We start from the raw sequence: 18,225 nt of genomic DNA, 5'->3' as shown, positions 1-18,225 counted from the left end.
ACAGTGACGCAATTAAAACCACCATAAAAAAGTGTGGTGCGTTATTTCCATTGTTATGAAACTGAAACGATTATTGCGCAATTCAAGCTCGAAAGTACGGCTCATCTCAAGGTCAAGTGCGGATCGGTTGAGGTAAGGGATACTTCTACATGAGGCTAAGGGATGCTCCTAAATCAGGTGGAAGGATACTCCTAAATTAGGTGAAGGGATACTCCTAAATCAGGTGAAGGGATACTCCTAAATCAGGTAAAGGGATACTCCTAAATCAGGTGAAGGGACAACCTGGTTGCTCAACAAAATAGAGAGTAGAATGCTAAAATAATCCAGATTCTTGCAAAAGTGATGAGCACTCGATATATGGTTGTCCCAGTAACGTCTCTTCGATGACAATACGTGAGTACGCGTTCCATCCAGTATACGCATTGGCGTCCCCATAATCAGCACAATTACCCACCCAGAATCCAACGCGTACTTGACCCTTGACTGCAATGTTATTGCAGTATCCCTCGATGTGGCGATGACGGTGAAGATCTTGACTGATACTCATGTATGTAACTCCTTCTATTGTTGCTGGTCCGCTGCATTCTGAGCCATTGAATGTGAAGTACCATCTCTTGCAACAGGCTGTACAGCTCTCAATGCGTAGCGTGCCGTCAAAGAATACACGAAGTGACGTGTCGGCTTTATTCTTGTTAAAGACACATTCCTAAGAGAGAAAAAAGATAACTCCAGTTTTGATTTATCTCATGCCGTATGCTGCTTTTGAGTGTTAGCCTCGATTTGTTGTAGAATATTCACGTGTTGCATTGAGGGTATGTAGAATTTCAAAGTGATTTTATTATTGAATTATTGCATCCTTCATTCACCGTAGCCTCCTCCGCAGTTTAATAGCTTATCTGCTTTGGCGGGGCTTCTCTCCTGTTTCTTGGGCCGGGCTACCTGTGGCGTAGAGACACTATTTACACCGTTCTTACCCGTATTTCTATTAGTAGTGTAGGTCTGGCGGCACACGAAAAGGCGATGCCCTATCAAACTGCAAACCCCATTGACGTCAACTCAACCAAGTTTTCAACTTCACATCAACAGGTCGAAAACTGTAGGTTTTTTCCCAGACGGAGAAAGAAAAATCAACGCGCCTGCGTTTTGAAAGAAGGCTGCGATGAAAAAGAAAGGAAAAACTTGCGCACGAGGGAAGGGACTAAGGGGATGACAGCCTTGAGCCTCAGTAATCCGAGCAGTAATTAGACTCCTGTTCAAGACTGCCACTTCAGAGCGCTGCAAGGGAGGAAGAGAGGCGAATCGAATGAAAAACTGAGATCAACGATTGAATTAAACAAACAAAGTTTTGTTGTGAATGGAAAGCACTACGTTAATATGGAAGTACATACATGAAAACCTCGGGGTTGGGGGGGGGGGGGGGGGGGTGGGGGGAGGAGGGGTGGCGGGGGCGGGGGGGATACTCCTCTACATTCACTATACGGGTACGTGCCGTCAAACACGGTATGGTTTTCAGCGATTCTACTCTGGAACAGGGTATATAAAATCGCGCTCGATCTGGGACAGGGTATATGAAATCACGCTCTCTTACTCTCTGGAACAGGGTATCTATTTTGGCACTACCGGAAAAGGGTATGGTTTTCAGCGATCTTGCTCTGGAACAGGGTATGAATTTCAGCGATTTTACTCTGGAACAGGGTCAGGGTTCAGAGGGCTCGGCGGCACATCCCTACCCTAAACGGGCAAGAGCACCCCCCCCCCCCCCACCCGGGGCCTGATTCTAGTGTATAAGATTCTAGTGAAGATTCTGGTGTAGATGAATCTTTACATATTCTAGTTTCTAGGTGAATATTCTAGTGTAGATTCTAGTTTCTATCGCCCCATGTTTGATTCCTTCTGACCGCGATAAATTTGATCAGCAGTTGCAAGCAACTAAATTATGTCGTGCTCCCTTGGTGTGAGGGACTAATTGTATTGTTGGTGAATGAACGTAATTAAACGAAAACGAAATTAACAATATGAGAATAACGTAATTTTAATATCAAGAATGTCATTTAAAAATATCAGTAGTGTAAACACTTTTCTAAGACAAATACAGATAGCAGTTCTCTTTCCAGACAAAAACGTTTGCACTTAATTTAACGAGGAAAAAAAAAAAAAAAAAATTCCTATCTATAATACAAATGTTATTTCGCATCCAGCATGAACAATGTGGACTTACATGGGCTACATCACAGGGCCGTAACCGCCATTTGGAAAGTGGTCCGGTTTTTTAAAAATTGATCCGGTTTTTCTCAGATAATAGATATGATAGATATTTTTCTTTCAGGAGGGAAAGTAGTTCTGGTTGTAAAAAGTGGTACGGTTATAACCGCACTAACCGTTCCGGTGGCTACGATCCTGCATCAGACTAGTGAAATATCTAAATTACTTACATAGAAACATCTAGATTACCGTGTTATCGTTATCGTAATAACTAGCGGATCATCAATCATATGACCTATCCAGCTATCTGGAGTGGTCCGGGGAGATTCCATATCCTATGACATCACACTTTGGGCTGTTCTAAAAATAGATATGGCCATTCCAGATGCCCGGAGGGGGGTCTGGGAGATCGCTTTGGAGTTGCTATCGTTACCGGAATGCCCTCTGATTGCTTCTTAAATCCTATGACGTCACGTTTCAGGTTCCGACGTCACTACTCCTAGTACGATGACGTCATCTTTAGGGCTGATCCGCGATTCGCCCGGCGTAGAACGCACTCTCTGTATACTACCGACGTCATATGCAAAGGGTCTATATTTTTGTTAGGAAGAATATTAGTTCCTTCAAGCAAGTATCGAACGTACCCCAGTCTTTTGCATATACCAGCAAATTGGAAAAAAGTAGTTGAAGCATTTCACCTTGCACAAACCTTTATGTTCCACTAGGAGTTGATATCAGAGCTATTTATGCCGTGTTTGCTTTTTTGATATCAACTCACAGTGGATACACAAAGGTCTGTAAACATTTATTAATAAGCTTTTAAAGTCAAAAGGAGAAATTTGTAAGATAATAGCCTGGGCAGTCTGTAACTTTAATACAAATGTCGGTACGAAATTTCCAGCGACGAGTGTCAGTTGGAGTATTCTTGGCTTTCACTTACGTCCCGAAAATTTTCCCTACACCGATATACATCAAAACTTCCATAGATCGAAAGAGAAACGAAAACTATATCTCAGACAAAGTTCTAGCGATTGATTATCACTCATAACTTAGTAGAAATGTATGGGTCCGCAATCTGTATACAGTTGAGGGGCACAAAGGTGTCGGCCAAATCACCAAGGTTGAATATTGTTTTTATTTATTGCAACGACTTCAATATTTTCATAACAATATTCATCAAAATAAAGTTACCAATCATCTACTCAGTTAAAACATATTTCCATCAAATTTCCCTATTTCTAATGCTTTGAAAATGCGTGACAGAATTAGACTCGTAAAAAATCGAAAACCAAACATCGATATATTTTTGCAAAGCTTTTCTTTTGACGGCATAAACAACATATTCAACAAAAAGTTTCGTGGGGCGATTATTTTGGATTTTAGTTTTTTTATGACGTCATCACGTGAAAGCCAAGAATTTGTTGAAACCAAGCTTTTCTTCGCCGTTCTTCTTTTCGTTTATGGCTATTTGAGCAACCATGGGCGCAGCAAAAGTCATTTTTTACCCATTTTTACAACGTGCCAACAACCAGTTTAGAGGATGTGAAACCAAGATGGCGCCATCTGGATTCTAAGGTGCAAATTGAGTAGATTCCCAGTGGTTCTTTATTTTATCCCGTTGTGTTTTTCCTTGAACGAAGTACATTGCACATTCATGGCACAGCTTTTACTTGAATATTCTAGTTAACAGCTTTTTAATACGTTAGCATATATTATTACATAAATACGAAATATTTTTATTCTTAAGTAATTCGATTAAAGATATTAATTTGGGCTTATAATTTTATTATAAAAGTGATGACAAGAAGGGAGCATACTTTGATTGCCATTTTTACTGGACATTTCAATCACTGATAAGTAATCAGTATATCTTGTAGATTACTAGTCAGTGATCCAGAAAAAGAAATGACAATCAAAGTATATCGACTTCTCCTCCTCACTTTTATAAACTTAACTTAATAGGTAGGTTTGGGTTAGGTAAGTTATGGTTCCCATGGGGTTATGTAGGGTGAGGTGGGGTTATGTAGGGTGAGGTGGGGTTATGTAGGGTGAGGTGGGGTTAGGTAGGGTGGGTAGGGTTAAGTGGGTTAGAGTGGCATTAGGTAGGGTGGGGTGCATTAGGTAGGGTGGGGTGCATTAGGTAGGGTGGGGTGGCATAAGGTAGGGTGGGTAGGGTTAGCAGGGTTAGGGTGGGGTGGAGTGGCATTAGGTAGGGTGGGGTGGAGTGGCATTAGGTAGGGTGGGGTGCATTAGGTAGGGTGACGTGGGGTTAGGTAGGGTGGGTAGGGTTAGGTGGGGTGGCATTAGGTAAGGTGGGGTGCATTAGGTAGGGTAGGGTGGGGTGGCATTAGGTAGGGTGGGGTGCATTAGGTAGGGTGGGTAGGGTTAGGTAGGTTAGGGTCGGGTGGGGATTGGCACAGCAATTAGTTTTATATTCGCTTTTCTAAAGTGTTTAAAACAAGCTGGTCAGTAAGGAATTGCATGTGACTCTAACTCCCTAGCAACAAGGCTTGGACCCACAGCAAGATTTGGCTGTTTTGTTGTTGGTCATCTCGATGCCCAGACCTTTGAATGGATCAGCAATAGCATAGGCATCCCGAACAGGCTCTTTTGGGGCACTAGAACTGGAAGTGACGTCAAAATGGCTTGCATAACGTGACTGTCGAAGTATGTCAGCCATGTTGGCTGAGATGTCTTGTGGCTTGCCAGTCTGGGAATAAATTGTTTATAATTAAGCAAAAAGGCTTCCTTTAGGGAAGGTACGTTTTTAATTGAGGAGGGTTATCAGTGAAAGTTTGAACTTTCGTGGAGTGTCAAACCTTTTTATGTTGCAATTGACGGAAGCTGTTTCCTTATTGACATAAAAAATAGGGGGTCATGAATTTCTTACTGAATGAAAGGAATAGGGCTACAATCATTTAAAAATGATTATTGTGAATCCCTCGCCTGATCCTTAATAAAAAATACACCTTTCTTTAGCATGGCTGGTTTATCCAGAGTGTTCAATGATAAAAAAATCAAAGTAACATCGTGTTTTACAATGAGCGATTTGTGAGGCAGCGGCAAGACCAAAGCGACCACACAGAATTGATTCATGTGATGAAGTAGCTAGCTCCTTGTTTGTTCTTACCTGTGCTTCAAGGGTTTCTTCCCGTTGTTATCGTGACTTATTTCTTACCTCAAAAGTGTGAAAAACGTCAAACTTATATTTTTCTGGGAAACCTTCAATAGATCCTGAAACAACGAGCAACAATATCTGCATTAAAATTATAAAATCGCAAATTCGACATCGTATTATTGTTGATGGCTGATCATTTTCGTGCCTCCCTCGAGATAACTATTTACCTTTATACGTAGCTTCAAACCCATCTTCGTTGTCATCTAATCTGGGGACCTTGAAAAGTCGGTAGGTGGCTGAGACAAAAGCAGCATCACCTGAGAAAGAACAGGAAGCCTTGTAAAGATGGATTTTCTTCTTCATTTTATATTTCGTATCAATAGACCCATTCTCATACGATGCGACAGGCAGAGCTCCAAATGATTGTTTTTTCTCTCCAATCGACAGATGAGTCAGAGGGGGAGAGGGGACGTTGTACATGTGGGGAGTTGTACATGAGGCGGGGGTATTCATGGGGGCTTTTTTCATGGTGTAATGTTAAAGCAAACTAAGAGCAACCGTCAAATGGTTTAGATATATGGTCTTAATGAAAGTTGGTCAACATTTGCTTTGGTTTTCTCCACGACATAATTAGAAGTTGGGAAGCCAACTCCCAACCTTGAGAACCCAGGGTTACAATTCTGTCCCTTCCAGAAGCGAGAAATACGCGACAGCATTTTACTCCAGGTTTCCCGAGGATGTCCAATTTCGAGAAAAGCCATTGTACATGTACTGTATGAGAAAAATCCAGGAAACATAAATTGAACCAGAAACCCAGACGCCTCACATCCAATAGTAATAATTCACCTGTTTCCTGGGTTTCTTTTCTCATACGAAAGTTTGCTTACTGGATGAAGTATTTGACGTTTGTTTGGCAATAAACATTTTGCTTGGAAAACCTTTGTATAACATTGTTTCACTGTATCACTGAAATTAAACCATTTTTATAAACACAAAATACTCTTTTGAATAAAAAACAAACAAAAACAAACAAACAAACAAAACAAATAAAAAAAAACAAAAAACAAAACAAAACAAAAACAAACAAAAACAAAACAAAACAAAAAAACAAAAACAAAAACCGGCAAATTCATATTTCTTGACTTTAAGTGACTGATATCAAAATAAAGCTTCAATGATCTAATAATTTGATTTCATTCAGTCGAAGAAACTGACTGAGCTCATGATCAATGTTATATGATTGTAAACCTGCTTTTAAAGAACAAATAAAAATCATACTGACAACTATGACGTTGCCTCCAGATAAATAGACTGATGACAAACTGTTATATTATTATCGCTTGAATATAACGGGTCATGAAAGATTTTGTACACTGTTGTAGAACAGCCAGAAAACAAGCATCAGCCTTTGAAAAAATGACATGAACCCTATAGTCATTATTTTGTAAAATAAACTTGAAACTTGAAACTTGATACTTAATTCCTACTTTCTATTTAATTCCCACACATCAAAACGTTTATGGCCAAACAAACACACAATTCATCCAGTAATTTTTACAGTGAGATAAAAAAAACAAACCAACTTATTGTAAAAAATACAGTTGGCAATGGAATTAAGCAGTATCTACAGTACAGTAGCTACAAAATTTAGTTAAAACAAAGGTTTCCAGGATAAATCATACAATGCTGAAACAGATGGCCTTGCAGTAATATAAGCACCAAGACTATTAGCTGCATAACCCACAAAACCTTGGTACTAATTCTTGCTTTTAAATAATCATGAACAACTCTTCAGTTTAGAAAACAATTACATTTTTATCTCAAATAAATATGAAAAGCTGACATACCAAGTACTTTCTTCAGTTCCTCTTTTTCAACAACAGTTTTATTTCCATCCACAAGGTATGGTCCACTTAAACCAACCTCTTTGCAAAGATCCACTAGTTCTCTCCACCATAGTGCACCAGCAATACATTCTCCTGGTGATGGAATATATTAAAATATATAGCATTGTCATGTAGAATGCTACAAGCGACAAGAATAAGGGGTGTAGATAATAAAGCCAGCTAATCAAACTGCCACATGCATGAGGCACGAGCCTGATGTCATGCTTAAAAGCAAAGAGAGTAGCCTGGTAATTAATGAGATTAATGATCATGGCCAAACCTACCCCAAAGAACTTCATGTTTTCTAATATCATCGGACAAATGGCGATCAGCATAAACATCACTAAAATACAATTCACCACCTTCCTGGTAACAAAAAAAGCAAAAGCAAAAGCTTTGGGTTTCCTAATTCAGTCAACCTTATATTATATTTTAAGCCCCGCTTTGTTCCTCAATGCTAACAGTCTACTTTCTTGATTAGGTAACCCTGGAACAGCATCTCTGCCTCAAGGGAATCACCACCTTCTCATGGTGAAGTAGTTAATGTCTGTTACTATGACCCCTAGAACTACATATTGAAGGATATAGTCTAGACAAAGAGCAATCCCATGCTCCTCCAGGTTTGGGGTTAGGGATAGGGCTAACAACCCTACCCTGTAAAAATGAAGTGTTACTCAGCCTCTGGGCTGATCTACTGTGCTGTCAGTATATGAAGGGATGTAATGTGGGCTAACATACACATGAAATACAGTATTTGGTTTTGCAGAGGAATGTCAAAACTGGAGAACCTACTTGGAGATAAATACTCTGGAAGAGACCATCAAGCCCTGCTCAAATGATTGTACGGTTAATTATCTAAAACATTGATCCATGTACATGTAACAATCAATCACAAATGGCAAAAAAAGGCAGACCTGCATCAACATCAGTAGCTATTATCTAGAATTATACTAGAATTTAAGGCAGGCCGGTTGCTAGCCAGTGCTTGAATTGTTTGAATGAGCCCCCCTCTTGATCTTTGTACAATGTAGAAGTACAAAAATAATGTTTAGTGCTTTTTTAGTTTTTCAAGAAATGGCCCAACTAAGATTGTGAAAAAAAAGGAATGTTCTCTTTTAAGGTTCTGGTGATGGGCCTGGCAGCTCTCCTCTGAAAGGAAATTGGAATTTCTAACTTGAATACAGTTTTGTTATAGTTACCTTGAGTACTCTAAATGACTCCTGTAATACTGATTTCTTGTTTGAAGTCAAGTTGACAACACAGTTTGAGCTTCAAAAGATAAAAACAAAAAACAAAAAAAAAAAAACAACAACAAAAAAACAACAACAAAACAAACAAACAAACAAAAAACAACAACATTAAAACAACTAGAATAATAAATAGATTAAAATTCAGACTAAATATGTTTTAAAATCATTATAATAGAGGATTATAATATAGAAGACCATAAAGTTGGCTACAGACTGTGCTTTGAGTGTTTTACCCCTCATTCACAACAGTTAATAATGAATCTATGCGATGCTAAATTACGACTCAATATTTAAGTTACTCTTGTTGTCATTGAGACATGCTGATCAACACTACAGTTGAATCAGGAAAATCCTTTACATACAATACTCTGATTGCTGCTGTAGTGTATTGCCGAATTTTGCTGTCTTTGCAGTTGTCTTGATCAGTGCATAGCAATGAAAACAGTGGTAAACACCAGTCTCTTGTCTAGCTAGACTCGATAATATATAGATCTACTAATATACATGTTATATAAAAATCCTGATTCTTTCTTGGTGTAATTCTCCCGAATTTTGCCAGAAGATTTATATATATCAAAAGGTTTATCTTAATACCCGGTTTAAGCCTAATTCAGCATTTTAACCATTTTGAATTAATCTTCCATAGATATATGCATGTCTTAGAAGGTTCAATCTTAATACCACTAGGACACTAGGATGCTTGAACACTAGGACACCAAAGGTAACCCATATGCAACACAGTCTACCCTTTTCAAGCCCACACTAGTGTGACAGAGTCAAAAGAACGTTATTTTGAACAATAGTAAATCGGACTTTAACCTAGTTTTAATTAGTTTAATTATAATTTCGGATACTAAGGAATGTTCTTCCTCTATATCAAGTGAAATTTGCAAACAAGTAGTTAATTAATTTCCTGGGATTACATGAGTAATGTTAGCATAAGCCACGTTCTACGGAACAAGTGCGCCTTGGGCGTATTGCGCGTGGATTATTGTAATACATGAGGAATGCAGACTCAAACATAAATAGAGCTTTTTAAGTAAATTTAGTCAGTATAGCAAGAGAACTTGGAAGAGCGTCGAACCACAGAGTCAAGACAAAGAACTCGTGTCGTTAGAAGACAGAGAGCTGTAATCTCGTTCTCGTTTTGTACTGATTTGTGATGTACTAAGTTGAGTTGTGAATAAACTCTTTTGCCAACACACTTGCAATCTGTTTAGTGATTTGAGCGCCTTGCTGCCGGTTACATTTTTGGTGTCAGAAGTGGGATTGCAAGTAAAGTTGACTTAAGGTTTATTAGCAACAAGAACGAGACCAGCAAGATGGAAGAATTGGAAGCAAAGCTGACTGAGCTGCAGGAGAAGCTGGCCGAGATGGGATGCTGCGCAGGGATCTAAGGAGACTTATCCGTGAACACCCAGACAAGACCTTCCAGGCAGTCAGAGAGGAAGCTCGGCGTATCATGGAGGAGACAGACCGTCTCCCCAGGTATGCAGCCTCCAGAGAAATAGGAGCAAAAGGAGCCCTAGACTGTAATGAAGTCACTGTCAAGCACCAGAAAGCCACTGCAGACCTCATCCAAGGCCAGAGGACTCTAGCAGAGACTCTACAACAGCAGCAGGCCACTCTAACCAAGTTGATGGAGACCCTATCAGTCAAGCCACGCCCATCTACCTGCTACCACTGCGGCAAGGAGGGGCACTTTGCCCGGGACTGCTTCAAGGCACCTGGCAAAGGAAGGAGACCTGACAACGGAGGTCAGTCTCAGCCACAAAAGGAGGCGTCAAACTCCAACCCTTTGCGGCAGTGAGCCATGCCGTAGAGGACCACTGTAGTGGCTCTAAATTTATTTTGCAGAATGACAAGTTTGTTGGGACAAGTCCCACTGTGATGGCAAGGATCGACGGAGTACTAGTTAAAAGTCTTGTGGATATGGGCTCCATGGTTACCCTTGTCACCGAGTCGTTCTACAGCGAAAAGTTACAGCCAACCCTAGGAGACGTGCAAGTCGGGACCCAACTAATACAGCTACGTGGAGCCAACGGATTGGAGATTCCCTACACAGGCCACATCACAGCAACGGTGGAGATAAATGGGGTGAGGGTTCCCGCGTGCGGCATCTTCATCGCCAAAGACACACCAGCCACTACAGTGTTGCAGAGGAGAGTACCATGCCTACTTGGAACTAACGTTCTGGGGCGGGTACCTCAATTCCAACAGATCCTGCAAGCAGAGGAAGAAAAGAGAAAGAAGATAAAGCCAAAAACTGGGTTCCTGAAAGTAGCAGGCTCAGACAACGTCTGGGTGCCGCCTTTCACAGAATCTGATGTGTTAGTAACAGGCCCCTCATGGGGCACTGATGCTGTAATTGAACCTCTAAACGTACCAATAGAAGGAAACCTAACCGTGGCCAGTACTCTTGTAGACACCACCCGGACGTCATACTTTGTTCGTGTCGCAAACCACACTGCGAAGGACATATGGCTAAAGCCGAGGACACGCCTGGGGATCGTCCGAGAGGGAGAATTGGTCCAGGCCGGAGAGCAGTTGGAGTTCCATCAGGAGAATAACATGGTGACAGTGTGCTGTAGTCTCAGTGCTGACCCTCAGACGCCACCCAAACGGGAAACTGTGGGCAAAGTACGAAGGCAGAGGATACAGGCGCCCCCTCACGGGATCACCCTAGACGATTTCCCTGGAACTGAACTTCAGAAGAAGGAAGCCCTCCAGATGTTTGTAAGGAACAAAGAAGTGTTCACCAAAGACAAGGAGGACCTTGGCTGTACGACGACAGCATACCACCACATCTACACAGATGATGATGTGCCGGTCACCGAAAGATACAGAAGGATCCCCCCGAATCAATATCAAGAGGTACAACAGCATCTACAAGAGTTACTACAGAAAGGTGTTATACAACCAAGCCAAAGCAACTATGCCTCACCCATTGTACTAGTGCACAAGAAATCTGGTGCATTAAGGATGTGTGTTGACTACCGGAAGCTAAACATGAAGACCAAAAGAGACCAGTACCCGCTACCCAGAATAGAAGAGTCACTGGAAGCACTGCTTGGCGCAAAGTACTTCTCAACCATAGACCTGGCCTCGGCATACAACCAAGTTGAAGTCGACCCCCGTGACCGGCACAAGACGGCCTTCACAACCCCAATGGGATTGTTCGAGTACAATCGAATGCCCTTCGGACTGCAGAATGTGCCAGCTACCTTCCAGAGACTGATGCAAGGGGTCTTCCGGGATGACGTCCTACGTACCATGATGGTCTACCTAGATGACATCATTGTCTTCTCAGCGACCATAGAGGAGCACCTGGAGCGCTTAGAGACAGTCTTCAGTAAACTACGGAGCCATGGACTCAAGATTGAACCTACCAAGTGTCAATATTTCCAAAACAAGGTGTCCTACCTGGGACATGTCGTATCAACTGAAGGAGTGGCTACAGATCCTGAGAAGACGAAAGCAGTCAGCGAATGGCCAGTCCCAGCAACTGTACGTGACCTACGTTTGTTCCTTGGGTTCGCCTCGTACTACCGGAGATTTGTCCCGAAGTTCGCCCAGATTGCAGGCCCTCTACACAAGGTTGTCGCAGAGATGGGAAGCGGAGGAGGCAAAAGGTCAACCCGGAAACAGATCCGAGAACTGTGGACTCCAGAGTGTCAAAGCAGCTTCGACCAGTTAAAGACCCTACTAACCTCAGCACCTATACTAGCGTATCCAGATTACAACAAGCCATTCATCATAGAGACAGATGCATCCAATGAAGGATTAGGAGCCGTGCTATCCCAAGAACAAGATGGACAAGTGAAAGTCATTGCATATGCCAGCCGAGGTCTGAGAGGTGGGGAACGCAACATGGACAACTACTCCTCCAGGAAACTAGAGCTACTAGCACTAAAGTGGGCTGTCTGTGAGAAGTTCAGAGAATATGTGATGGGTGCAAAATTTGTTGTTCACACTGACAACAACCCACTAACATACCTCCAATCCAAAAGTAAGCTGAAGGCTGTGGAGCAAAGATGGGCTGCAGAGCTAGCAAACTTCAATTTCACCATCAAGTACCGCCCTGGACGACACAACCAGAACGCAGATGCCCTCAGCCGTATCAGCAGAGATGAACAGACACCAACAGTTGAAGTAAGACAAGCACTTGCCAGTTGTGCCAACACAACAGATGTACCAGAGGAAGTACGTGAGCATCTGACAGTAGCAGCAGCATTCATCAGCAACACAGAAATGAGCAACCAGGAGGATCAAGCAACCCACTTCCCCACCATACCCCTCAGTGAGATTCAGCATCTACAGCAGGAAGACCCAGCGATCAGCCGTCTCCTACACTACCGTAATCGCGGAAGCCAACCATCAAGACGAGAATGTGCACTAGAAACAAGGTCAACCCGCAAGTTGGAAAAGAATTGAGGAAAGGAAGGGAATCCTCTACAGACGCACAGGAGATGGCCAGGGGGAAGAGTTGCCTCTGTTACTCGTCCCAAAGTCAATGCAACCACAAGTACTGAAAGGAGCACATGACCAGTGTGGACACCAAGGACTAGAAAGAACTGAACAGTTGCTACGAAGGAGATGCTGGTGGCCTGGCATGCAAGGTGATGTGAAGCTATGGCTAACCCAATGTGAACGATGTGTGGTGGCCAAAGGAAGTTATCTCCCAGTAAAAGCCCCACTTGGTAGTTTACTCGCTACGAGACCATTGGAAGTACTGGCCATGGACTTCACCCTACTAGAACCAGCGTCGGATGGCAGAGAGAATGTGCTCGTGGTGACGGATGTATTTACCAAATTCACTGTGGCAATACCCACCAGAGACCAGAAGGCAACCACCGTAGTAAAGAGTCTGATCAAAGAATGGTTCTTGGTTTATGGTGTCCCAGAACGACTACACTCCGACCAAGGACGATCTTTTGAAGGTGAACTTGTTCAGGAGTTGTGCAAGATGTATGGAGTTCGAAAGTCAAGAACAACCCCCTACCACCCACAGGGAAATGGGCAATGCGAACGCTTCAACCGCACCCTACATGATCTACTCAGAACTCTACCTGTGAGAGAAAAGAGACGCTGGCCAGAACACCTCAGAGAACTGTGCTATGCCTACAATGCCACACCACATTCAACGACAGGCTACTCACCATTCTACCTGATGTTTGGAAGAGATGCTAAACTACCACTAGACATTCTACTTCCTGAAGAAGAGAGGATGGACCAAAATGATAACCAATTGTGGATCACGAAACATCAAAACAGTCTTCGCGAGGCCTACACTACCACCAGCAACAGAATGAAAGAAGCAGCAGAAACCAGAAAGAAAGCCCATAATAAGCGAGGTCGAGCAACCGCTGACCCACTTAGAGTTGGAGAGAGTACTACTGCGGAACAGAAAAGTGAGAGGGAGAAACAAGATCCAAGACAACTGGGAAGATCAGGTATACAAAATTGTCGAACGTCGAGAGAACAACACCTATGTTGTACAACGAGCGGATGGACAAGGAAATGACAAGGTTGTGAGCCAGGCAGAGATGCAAGTATGTCCTAGACCCATGTTAGAGATGCGTAACCAGAGAAGACCAGCACGCAGACAAACCAATCGAAACAGACAAGACAGTTCATCTGATGAAGAAGAAGACGTTGATTGGATGACGATAGCGTTACAACAAAGGCAGCGCCGACCTATCAACAACGATGATGAGAGCGACACCCCAGAGGAGGAACAAGATTTAGCACCATTACGGAGATCTTCAAGGATGACAGCAGGACAACACAGCAACCGTTACAACCTGCCGAGATCAGTACTTCAGAATTAACAGCAACCGTATCAACTGTGCATAGACATTGTTGGATTTGCTCGAGGACGAAGCAAAGAAAAAGGAGGGGCAAGTGTGACAGAGTCAAAAGAACGTTATTTTGAACAATAGTAAATCGGACTTTAACCTAGTTTTAATTAGTTTAATTATAATTTCGGATACTAAGGAATGTTCTTCCTCTATATCAAGTGAAATCTGCAAACAAGTAGTTAATTAATTTCCTGGGATTACATGAGTAATGTTAGCATAAGCCACGTTCTACGGAACAAGTGCGCCTTGGGCGTATTGCGCGTGGATTATTGTAATACATGAGGAATGTAGACTCAAACATAAATAGAGCTTTTTAAGTAAATTTAGTCAGTATAGCAAGAGAACTTGGAAGAGCGTCGAACCACAGAGTCAAGACAAAGAACTCGTGTCGTTAGAAGACAGAGAGCTGTAATCTTGTTCTCGTTTTGTACTGATTTGTGATGTACTAAGTTGAGTTGTGAATAAACTCTTTTGCCAACACACTTGCAATCTGTTTAGTGATTTGAGCGCCTTGCCGCCGGTTACACTAGGACACTAGAACACCAAACGTAACCCATATGCAACACACTCTACCCTTTTCAAGTACACACTAGGACACTAGGACACCAAAGGTAACCCATATGCAACACACTTACCCTTTTCAAGTACACACTAGGATACTAGGACACTAGGACACCAAAGGTAACCCATGCAACACACTCTACCCTTTTCAAGTACACACTAGGACACTAGGACCAAAGGTAACCCATATGCAACACACTCTACCCTTTTCAAGTACACACTAGGACACTAGGACACTAGGGCACCAAAGGTAACCCATATACACCTAGTGTCCTAGCGTATACTTGAAAAGGGTAGAGTGTGTTGCATATGGGTTACCTTTGGTGTCCTAGTGTTCAAGCGTCCTAGTGTCCAAGTGGTATTAAGATTAAACCTTCTAAGACATGCATATATCTATAGAAGATTAATTTAAAATGGTTAAAATGCTGAATTAGGGCTTAAACCTGGTATTAAGACAAACCTTTTGATATATATAAATCTTCTGGCAAAATTTGGGAGAATTACACCAAGAAAGAACCAAAATCCTGAGCCACGATTAAGGTGAGCTACTTACACAATGACATCAACAGAACCATCCTTGATTCCAGCTTCACCCAGGTTTTCAATGTCTCCCAATATGAATTGAGTATTTGGCTTGGAGTAGCCAAACTTTTCTGCATGATAATCATGGTACTTGTTGGCTACATCAATCTATAGAGCAAAAAAAGAAAAGAAAAAAAAGACATTTTAAATAATCAATTAATTCCATTTCCTTATTCATGGTGTGACAATGTTTTCACAGTTAAACATGACAAACCTCTAGGGAATAAACAGCTATTGTTTTGAAACTTGTCAGGATATCATCATTATTTGTTTCATATCCCTTAGGATAGTCATGAATTTTTTGAAGAGTAAAAACAAAAGAAAATGAATCCTCTGGAGGTGTGCCAAGCTAAATTGGGAAAACATTGTCACACCACGAATAAGGTCTTTTGATCAGCAAGTTAAAAATACTTGTCTTGTAGATGAATCCTATGATATATATAGTGGGCTCAATGCATGACTGGAGGGATATGATAACTATGACTGTGTGGGGTTCCTAACTGGAGATGGCATATGTAACCAGCATTTTTTTAGCATCACTTATTGGAAATCTTAAAGATGAAATGTACCTAAAGTTAAATATATACAGTATATACTGATGCTTAGAACCCTGAGGCCTGTAGCTGGTTTTTATTATGTCCTTTTTTCCTATTTCAATTTTACCTGCTCTTGCGTCATATCAACCCCTACCACATGACCTTTTTCACCAACCATCTTGCTGAGTACAAAGCAGTCACGACCAGATCCACTACCAAGGTCAAGGACATTTGTGCCTTCAAGGACTTCTGGGAACACCAATCCACAACCATAGTATCTGCAAATATTGCACGTAAAGTGTAAACCAAAAACAACCAAAAACAAGACTTAATTTATTGGTATCAAACATGAAAACCTTGACAAGCCTCAATTTTATTGAACTCTGAAACAACCTCTTGGCTACCAGATCTAAGTCAGACCACAGTTATATATAAACTCACAGATATGGATTGAACCGTACCCTGAAACAACGGCCTCTGGGCTATTACAGCTAACTTACAGTATAAACCCTGAAACATCTTCTTGCCTGTTCCGAGTCAAACATACAGTACATGTACAATTATAAGCCAGAGTTAATTGGACTTTACATTAATGTGTTTGATTTCGTGGAGGAATTAATAAAAGCATGCAACAAGAAAACCAGTAGAGACTATCAAACCAAAGCAAAGATCCAAAACAATTTTGGAATACATTGAATGGATACCAAATTCAAAACTTATAAACTCAATTTCTCAGGTGAATGAATGCACTGCATTTATACCACAAATGTAAGGGAGCTAGAATTCATCTTTTAGAGAGGAAAAGAGTACTCAAGTGTGAAGTCAAAAAAAAAAAAAGAATTTTGACTTTAATTATTTCAGATCTCTAATTTCTATAGACAATCAAAACAGACATTTTGAAATACCAATTTTGAAGAGAATCAGTCAAATATCAGCTGAGACACAATATTACCATTTGAATATATAATTACCCCATACAAATCTTTGTATTTTCGGCTTAGTTCAAAATGTTTTGAATTAAGCTGAAAATACAGTGATATTTGTATGGGGTAATTATATATTCAAATGGTCATGTCTCAGATGATATTTGTCCGATTCTCGTCAAATTTGGTGTGTAAATGTCCTTTTTGATTGTCTAATAGAAATTTTTAACCAAAAATATGCAGGGCTGTCAAAAAAACTGGGAGTCTCCAGATTTTGGACCGTCTCCTGGTCTCCAGATTAGAGTATCAAATCTCCCGGATAATCCCCAAAGCTGACCATTTCTTGTCTTGTGAGACTAGACTTTCACAACCATAAAATTCCAATTATTTCATGTTGTTTGTGTTATTTTACATCGCTAACAAAATCAAAACGTTCCTCATAAACTGTTCTTGCAAGCAGGCCATTGTAATATATGCGATAATCTGATTGGTCAGAAATAAACCAATCACATCAAATGTTACAAAGCGAAAGACGTCTTTTCTTGAGCTTTTTGACGCGCTATGACGTCATGTTCCTTCCCTATGAATTCTTCAGATTTGAATATCTCGGGGGTTGACAGCCCTGAATATGATCAAGTGAAAATTAATTTTTGTGACATCATAGACTGAGTGCTCTATTAAGGGGATCGAAGATAATCCAGTTTTAATACACCCAAAATGGGAGGGTCAACACTATTTTTGTATTTGTATGGGTAAGTAAGCCTGATCCTTATTAGCGCTCAATAATATATTAGCTTACTTGGAAATGACTTCATCATGGCACATCTTCAAGGCATCTTTAACGTGCTGTGGTATTTTACCGCATGGTTGTGTGCACACATTGGTTTGCAGGTCTTCTGTAGTCTTCAAGCGTTTTCCATAGTATTCTTTAACACTTTCTTTAATTCCCTTGTCACAAGGCTTGTCAGCTTGTTTTCCACAGCACGACATAGTTTGAATATCATATACACTTTAGCTACTTCAAGCCTCCTTGAAAAAAGAGGGAAACGTTTTTTAGATTCAACGACAGCGACCTTTTAAGACACTTCCATTGAAATGTGCATAAAAATAAATAAAACAAAATTACCTTGAATAAATACAGTAACAACACTTGCGATGAACAGATCAACAATGAACTCCTAAATGATCAAAGACTTTGGATATCTGCAGAGCCGCCTGGGATATATGATTCACAGGGAGCAACACAGGGAGCCCAACTTACCATGTTTGATCAACCTGTGCTCCTTCGGCAGTAATCACCCAACAC

General features: G+C 41.2%; 1 protein-coding gene across 3 annotated transcripts; it reads right to left on the bottom strand.

The window, feature by feature from the left end:
* Positions 1–563: 563 nt before the first annotated feature.
* Positions 564–18,168, bottom strand: LOC116304912 (arsenite methyltransferase). 3 transcript variants are annotated; one of them, XM_031714726.2, is made up of 11 exons: positions 18,046–18,168; positions 17,719–17,948; positions 16,124–16,274; positions 15,432–15,568; positions 8,406–8,475; positions 7,491–7,572; positions 7,168–7,299; positions 5,548–5,637; positions 5,381–5,436; positions 4,768–4,912; positions 564–706 (listed from the first exon to the last, which is right to left on the bottom strand). In XM_031714726.2, exons 2-11 carry the CDS (start codon positions 17,907–17,909, stop codon positions 693–695), a joined length of 1,068 nt encoding a protein of 355 aa, XP_031570586.1. In that variant the 5' UTR covers positions 17,910–17,948; positions 18,046–18,168; the 3' UTR covers positions 564–692. The 3 variants fall into 3 exon arrangements, with proteins under 3 accessions (XP_031570586.1, XP_031570570.1, XP_031570578.1); XM_031714710.2 differs by lacking the exon at positions 564–706 and having other exon boundaries at positions 3,790–4,912; XM_031714718.2 differs by lacking the exon at positions 564–706 and having other exon boundaries at positions 3,790–4,912; positions 17,719–17,945.
* Between the last annotated feature and the right edge of the window lie 57 nt (positions 18,169–18,225).

This window comes from Actinia tenebrosa, unplaced genomic scaffold, assembly GCF_029948245.1.
Source record: "Actinia tenebrosa isolate PJP-AT-01 unplaced genomic scaffold, QUT_ActTen_1.0 utg1471__unscaffolded, whole genome shotgun sequence".
Lineage (NCBI taxonomy): Eukaryota > Metazoa > Cnidaria > Anthozoa > Actiniaria > Actiniidae > Actinia > Actinia tenebrosa.
The sequence above is the reverse complement of the archived record's forward strand: the minus strand, read 5'-3'. Positions and strand labels throughout refer to the sequence as shown.